The 7662-nt window shown below is 44.2% G+C and overlaps 1 protein-coding gene across 1 annotated transcript; it reads left to right on the forward strand.

Annotated features, from left to right (window-relative positions):
• Positions 1 to 482: 482 nt before the first annotated feature.
• Positions 483 to 6071, forward strand: LOC136543644 (uncharacterized). The gene is made up of 3 exons (XM_066536031.1): positions 483 to 927; positions 4172 to 4312; positions 6010 to 6071. The coding sequence occupies exons 1-3, from the start codon at positions 483 to 485 to the stop codon at positions 6069 to 6071; spliced, it is 648 nt and encodes a 215-aa protein (XP_066392128.1).
• The last annotated feature ends 1591 nt before the right edge of the window (positions 6072 to 7662 follow it).

Below are 7662 nucleotides of genomic sequence, written 5' to 3' on the forward strand. Positions count from 1 at the left end.
ATTACTTTGAGTCACACCCTATGATAGTAGTAACGTTGTTCCCACTCGGCGAGGTCGTTCATAGCTAGGATGCAACAGGAAGAACCACAAAATGGGCACTCGAGCTGATGGATCAAGGCATCGGGTATACCCCCTGAACGACGATCAAGTCCCAGGTGCTGGCTGATTTCATCGCAGAGTGGACCAAGGTCCAGATGCCAGCGGCGGTCATCGACCAGGAGTGCTGGATGATGTATTTCGATGGGTCGCTGATGAAGAAGGGCGCTGGCACGGGGCTGGTCTTCGTATCACCCCTTGAGGTCCGCATGAGGTATATGGTTTGGCTCCATTTTCCCTCATCAAATAATGTGGCCAAATATGAGGCACTCGTTAATGGCCTATGCATTGCCATAGAGCTAGGCATCCGACGCCTTGACATTCAGGGTGACTCTCAGCTAGTTGTTAACCAAGTCATGAAGGAGTCTAGCTGCCATGATGCCAAGATGGCTGCATACTGCCAAGAAGTCCGATGGCTGGAGGACAAGTTCGATGGCCTCGAACTTAACCACGTCCTGAGATGCCTCAATGAGGCGGCCGACGCACTCGCAAAGGTGGTGTTTGGTCGAGAGCCGGTGCCAACGAGCATCTTCGCTAGCGACCAACATAAACCCTTGGTGCGCTATGAAGAGTCGGATCGGGCTAAGGATGGCCTGTCTAATTTGGCCCCGAGGGTTGACCCGCCGACTGTTTCGTCCAACCCTGAGGTCATGGAGCTTAAAGAGGATCCGACCACAGAGCCTGACTCCCCGGATGACTGGAGAATGCCCTACCTCGAGTACCTCCTCCACAACACACTGCCTACAGATAGGACAGAAGCTCGACGACTCGCACGTCGCGCCAAGTCCTTCGTCCTTGTAGAGGGCAAACTCTACCGACAGAGCCACCAGTGTTCGTCGACGCACACAATGAGCTAGGTGAGGCCGCGGTGGGCGCACGGTGGGTGGGGCGCCACCTCCTTCTCCTTTCTTGCTTCACATGGAGAAGCAATGCAACGCATTTGCAGTGTAACACCCCAGGTGTTTGCCTTCCACATTTGCACTGCATTTCATGAACATAAGCATCATGCCTCCCTTCGTGAACTTATAGCACATGAAACATAATTTCAAAACATTGCAACATGTTGAATATTTCATGTGTGTTGTTCTTTTATGAAATGTAAAGTGTGCAACACTTACGTGCAACATGTGCCACTCACTTAGTGAAACAAGATTAGTTAATACTATGCAACAAGATCATGAAACATGTGAAACATGACTATGAAACATTTGCAACATTTCTTGTGTTTTTCATTGTTTCAGTATATATCTTGCTTGACTCTTGTGTGACCAATGCATGGTGTGGCTAAAAATGCTTGTAAGTAACTTAGTTACACCTAAAATGTCATTTGGAACATTGTTCATGTTGATCATTTTGCCTAATTAGGTTTTCAAGTCATGGTTGACCAATTTGGACCCCTAGAGCTCCTGTGTTTGACTATTTAAAAAGTGTAGCTTAGGATGTTTGCATGGCTGAGCAACCTAAAGCAAAGTTGTAGAAAATTTAATAAGGAACAAACTTTGTTTAGAAGCCAAGTCATGAAAAAGTGCACAACATGTTCAAAATGGACCCACAAGTCAGCTTGATGGTGGATTCAACATTGAAAAATTGTTTAAGTGTTGGAACTGCTTTTCAGTTTCATGAAGACAACTTTGGAGCCATGTAGATTGAAATCTGTGGCAAATTAGCTTGAGCTCCAATTAGCAAACTTGTAGTACTCACGTAGGTCTCCAACTTTGTTAATTACAACTTAACCTGGATCGCCATGGATTAAGAGATCTATTGGCGACAAGTTTCGCTGTCAGTCGGACTGGATGAACTCTGAATTGCGTTTTCAAAAAACCTTCAGTGAACATGGCCGACCGGTTCAGAAAGGTGATGACGCGTGTGTGCCACGCGTCGCCGCTCGCCTGAGCACGCTGGCCACGCGCCGTGGACGCCCTGGCACGGTCAGCCACATCTTGAGCACCCCGCGCGCCTGCCCGACGCACTCACCCGCTCCAGTTCGCATTTCTTTGCCTCCACCGCGCACTGCGCCAAGCAAGCAGCCGCTCCACCATTGCCGCTCCTGCTTTGTCGTCAACTAGCTCTCGCACCACCGCAAAAATGCGTCGGCCAGCTTGTCTGGAGCTCCGCCGTGTTCGCCTCTCCGTCCTCCACCGTTTAGCCGATCCACTCGAGCTTAGGTAAGGTCGCTGTGACCATTTCCACCACCGCCGCCATGGCTGAGCATCGCCGGAGATGGCGCTCACCGTGGCCAGCGCACCACCGCACCATTCCTCCATCCCTAGCCCTCGTCTCGTCTTCCCCATCGCTTGTAGCAGCTCCTGTGAAGACCTTACCGACCTAGCCGGTCCGGTCATGCCGGAACGCGGCCGCGCACCGCCGTGCGCCACGGTAGGGCTACCGTGCGCCATGGCCGGTGTGCTTTGGGGCTGCTAGGGTCTAGGCTTAGGGGGTCAATCCATGCGGGGGAACTTGGGGAGCACGCCGGTGCCGTTGAATTCACCGGAGGAGCCGTCGTCGGTGAGCCTTGCCATGTGCCGCGCCGTCGCGTGCACCTCCTCTGTTTCCGTCTCGCTGACGGGTGGGGTAGGCTGACACCGGGACCCGCACGTCAGTGGCTGTGCTGTCTTAGGGTTGGTTCAAAAATGCAGTTTTGAATGCTGATTTGTGATTTTTGTAACTCCCAATTGGTAGATCCAAATTGAGTACTTCCAAATTTGTTAGACTCACAGTTAGGTCTAGTATTTAAGAAAAATATGTCTTGAGCACATTATGTAGAAATTTTGGATGAATTAAATAGGAACTTGAAAAGTGTTTTTGAATGCATGTAAACTTGTTTAAATCATATCTTGAGTTTCTGTGATCCAAAAATTATGAAAGTTTGTGGGTAAGCTAGTCTTGTATAGTAGAAGCTCTGGTTAAAATTTGAGAGTCATTGCATGTGTAGTTTTTGAGTTATAGATTTTCCTTTTATCATTGGTAGATACTTAGGTGAATTTTAGTAAATTATTTATGAATCCTTTGACCATGAAATTTGTTGGAGAGAATCCTAGTACCATAAGGATGCTAGGAAAAATATGAAATCTGTTGCTTGACACTTTTCACTAAGGTTTCCCAATTATGCCATTTTAAGCCATTTTGCCTTACCATTTTTGTGTAGGTTGTTATACTTACTCAAATGGTGTGAAATTTTTATGATAGTCTACTTAGGACATGTAGTGTCTACTGTAATTTTTGTAGATTTAATGGTGTAGTTTTCATATATGTTTACTATTTCCACTAATTAATTAAATAAATTAAGAAAAGTATTAAAAGAAATGTTTTGGGAATGAACACCTTACTTTCTGGTGTTCTTGTGATATGTGTGATATGTGAGTAAAGTTAGTTTTATCCAAGTAAGTGTTTAAATCATAAGTTAATAATTATTTGTTTGCATTATGTCCCTCTGGACTGATCTGGGGACTTTAGAAAGTTCCCCATGATATTTTGGTTTTCTGTGATTGTAATGAATACAAGAGTTGTAGATAATTTATGTATCTAGCTCCTGTCAAAATTTGAGGGCATTTGGCCTAGTAGTTTAGAAACTACAGCTGTTTAAAGTTAGGTTGCAGTTTTTGCTTATTCTCTACCTTGTGAGGATAGACTTCTGTTGATCGATGAATTCGATCTGATAAAAGTTTGAATCATGCTTTGAGGTCTGAAAATGTATTAGAGACAATTTTATAAGCTTTCCAGATTGTCTTGTTGCATATCATTTGGATTTATAAATCTCCAGTTAGGGCTAGTTTACTGTACCATTACATAGTATTCATTTTTGCTGAAATACAAATGCTTGAGTGTATGTTGTTGCAAGGTTCTCGTTGATTGTTAGGGGTTAGCCTAACTTGAGAATATGCTTAGGTGTAGGTGCTAGGTCATTAACTGAAGATGAGCAATTATACATTAGGTTGTATAAACTTGGTAAGTAAAGTGATTTGAATAGGGCTTAAGTTGGAATATGCAAACTACAGCGAACATGTGCATTCCCCGAGCATTCCTGACATTCGTCCATGTGCATCCATGATATTTATCTTGCGCCTTCATGCAATAGGTGTGCCAGAGGGAGTGACGTTGCTGGAGTTCGAGGGAGCCAACCAGGAGGAGGAACCCAAGGTGCAGGAAGCCGACGAAGCAGTCGCCGCAGAGGAATTGCCCAAGTGCCCTGACCACCAGCCTTCCTCGTTCCTGAAAGGCAAGCCCTGGAGCATATTAAGCCTCCCATGTTTTTACAAATACATTGAGTATCTTTTATTATTGATGATGCATTAAGTATAGGAATTGATTGGAACCAATTGCTGCATTATATATCCTTCCTTGTCTAGATATCACACTGGAATCCTATTTAAGTTTAGGAACGGGTTAAATGCTTAGCCATGCTTAGTGCAATAGAAGTCAGGTGATTTCCTGTCACCTACGAGCTTTAGGATGAGGTGGATCACGGTTGGCTATATTTGCTATCGTGGAAAAGAACCATGTGAATAATGAATTAAGACCGGACGGGGTCTTGTGTAGGTTTGAACATAGTGACTCCATCTGTGTCGTTTAAGGACCGATACGCTATACGTCCTCATGTCATGTTGAACGCAGCCTAACACTTAGCTGGCCGGATAAGTCGTTCCGACCGCAAAGCCTAGTAGCTCGACTCAGGCCGGGGACGTGAGTAGTGGCGACATTCTGGAGGTAGTAAGGATGTGCGGAGAGCCATTGGCATAAGTCCAAGGCGGGTTAGAGTCCCGAACAACCTTGGCAGAGTGGTTCTCTGAGAATGTCGATCTGTTCGGACTCGCGACTCCTGAATCGTACCAAAGGTGACTTGTTGCGACCCTGACGGGGGAAGCAGGATTTATGTTTAGGAATACCCCTCCAGCTGAATAGGAATTGATTCGAATCGCCGTCTCTCCCGGATAGTGAGAACTTGACTGAGCAGCGGCAACGTAGATTCAATTAATTTAACGATATGGTTAAATGGATGATGATAAGGTTGCCACAATGAATACCTGATATGGTTATTAGTGTTTGCACCCTAATAAAATGATTGCTTAGTACAGGTGCTAATATAGATGATAGGTTAATGGCTAAAAAGTCACTGCTAGTTCAGGTTAAGAGCTGATCATTATTACTTATGCTTTTCTGCAAAAAGAAAGTGTCAGCTAGCTCCACTACATTAAGCTATGCATAATCCTTGGTGTCATTTGTTTGGTTTTCGACGGGTAAGTCTAGCTGAGTACATTCCCGTACTCAGGGTTTATTCCCTCTTGTTGTAGATGACCTTCTATATCAAGGATTCTGCAAGTATTGTCTCCACCCGGCGGGTGATGAAGACTAGATCATGGGCATGATCTCTGTTCTCTTATCTGAATGCTTTTGGTGGTCTATGATCAGCAAACCAGTATGTGTATTTGAACTCGGTGTGTGAGTTAAACTATTTGCTTCCGCATGTTTACAAGACTTGTTTTGTAATAACAATGACTCCGTGATGATGTAACCTGTTTGCGAACGTATGCGAAATGTTGTAACGTACGATATGTTATGTTGAATTACTGTGATCTTGGTTGTATGCAAGTTGGTTTGAAATCCTTCGAGATTTCGGTTGACTACCGGGTTTATATGGGCTCAAGTTCGAGAATTTGATCATTTCGGCGATTGTTTTTGTACTTGTGCTCTTATAAATTGGTCGGTTCTGTGACATGCAGAGCCCATGCCCCTACTCTTCATCCGTACGCGCAGCCGCGCCCAAGTTCATTGATCCTGCATCGCGGATTTCTGTCGGCCGCTGCCTTTCAGCCACCAAGCTCGCGTGGAGGTGAGGAGCCATCCTCGAAGCTACGTCGTGCTGTCCCTCTCTCTATCTTGTGCATGGTACCGGTTTGCTCTGTTCTTCAACAACAGCCTCCGCCGTCTCCCTGTTGGCGAGGACCTACCGTGGATCCATTTCTGCCGCCAAGAACTAGCCCATCGAGTTTCCTACCTTGTCACAAAGCCATGCTCTCCTAAACGCAGCCAGAGATCAAGCTCGCCTATGCGCCATCCATGGCCTCCGGCCTTCTGGAAGTTTCTAGGCAAAAGTTGTTCCCGTCCGGCCATCCATGACGATCTGGTTCGATTGGCATCGTGAATAATCATGGTCTTCTCAAGATCGTCACTTGCCTGCATGGTCTTATGGTCTTCTTCAGAATCTAGGCCATTCCTTTTCTCACACCCTACGTTGAAATCCATTGTGAATCACTACCCAAAACGGAATCTTTGCCTAGTGCAAACTGCTTTGCTGAGTGTCAAAAATCGGGCACTCGGCAAAAAAAGACTCTCGGCAAATGACTTCTTTGCCGAGTGCCAGGCTCTCAGAAAAAGCACGGCACTCGGCATAGGTTGCCCTGTGTAACGGTATTCAGCCACATCCTTCTTTACCGAGTGCCTGCTGTTAGGCACTCAGCAAAGAAGTTTTTTTTAAATTTCTTTGTCGAGTGTCCCAGATCTACACTTGGCAAAGAATTTTTTTTAAATACTTTGCTGAGTGCCCCAGATCTGGCACTCAGCAAAGATTTTTTTAAAATACTTTGCCGAGTGCCCCTAACACGGCGCTCGGCAAAGAATTTTTTTTCAAAATGTCTTTGCTGAGTGCCCCTATGAAGGCACTCGGCAAAGAGAATATTTTAAAAAAAATCCAAAACCCTCTTTGCCGAGTGCCTTATTCTTGGCACTCGGCAAAGACCCCTTTGCTGAGTGCCATGCCCCGGTACTCAGCAAAGTTTTTTTGTTTTTTGTTTTTGGCCTCCAAATTTTTTGTGCAGCCCTTTTAAAGTACCAGGAACTCCTAGTTAGAATTTGAGGATTTTTTGTGGATTTTTGATATATTTAGTTACTTTATTTTGTTTACTTGAATTTTTTCGAAAAATATAAATTTGAACTGCACGTGGTACGATTAATGGAATTTAATGATTCAAAAAATGATAGTCATGTTACTGAGTATAGTGTGAGGCCATATCCAGGTACGGACCCAAAATTTCGGACATCTTGTTCACAAAACATGACCGCGAACTTGTGTGCGAAGTGTTTTTAAATTCTATAAAAAGCAAACGAAGTCCGAAAATCTTGAAACTTGTTGAGATGTCATGATATCGTATGTGGAGGCTATGATAAAAATTTGAGAAGGTTTGGTGCACTTTGTCACATATGATGCTTACAAACCAGGACATCTCAAATTTTTATCATAGCCTCCACATATGATATCACGACATCTCAACAAGTTTCATGATTTTTGGACTTCGTTTGCTTTTTATAGAATTTAAAAACACTTCGCACACAAGTTCACGGTCATGTTTCGTGAACAAGATGTCCAAAATTTTGGGTCCGTTCCTGGATACAGCCTCATACTACACTCAGTAACATGACTATCATTTTTTGAATCATTAAATTCCATTATTCGTACCATGCGCAATTTAAATTTATATTTTTTGAAAAAATCAAGTAAACGAAATAAAGTAACTAAATATATCAAAAAGCCACAAAAAATCCCCAAATTCTAACTTGGAGTTCCTGGTACTT

Source organism: Miscanthus floridulus, chromosome 3 (genome assembly GCF_019320115.1).
Source record: "Miscanthus floridulus cultivar M001 chromosome 3, ASM1932011v1, whole genome shotgun sequence".
NCBI lineage: Eukaryota > Viridiplantae > Streptophyta > Magnoliopsida > Poales > Poaceae > Miscanthus > Miscanthus floridulus.

Bases quoted from the DNA above. Each gene is read 5' to 3' on its own strand.
- LOC136543644 (XM_066536031.1), top strand. From the start codon at position 483: ATGGCTGCATACTGCCAAGAAGTCCGATGGCTGGAGGACAAGTTCGAT. The intron at 928-4,171 runs GTTCGTCGACGC...TTCATGCAATAG, and splicing joins CTACCGACAGAGCCACCAGT to GTGTGCCAGAGGGAGTGACG. The intron at 4,313-6,009 runs GCAAGCCCTGGA...CTTCAACAACAG, and splicing joins GCCTTCCTCGTTCCTGAAAG to CCTCCGCCGTCTCCCTGTTG.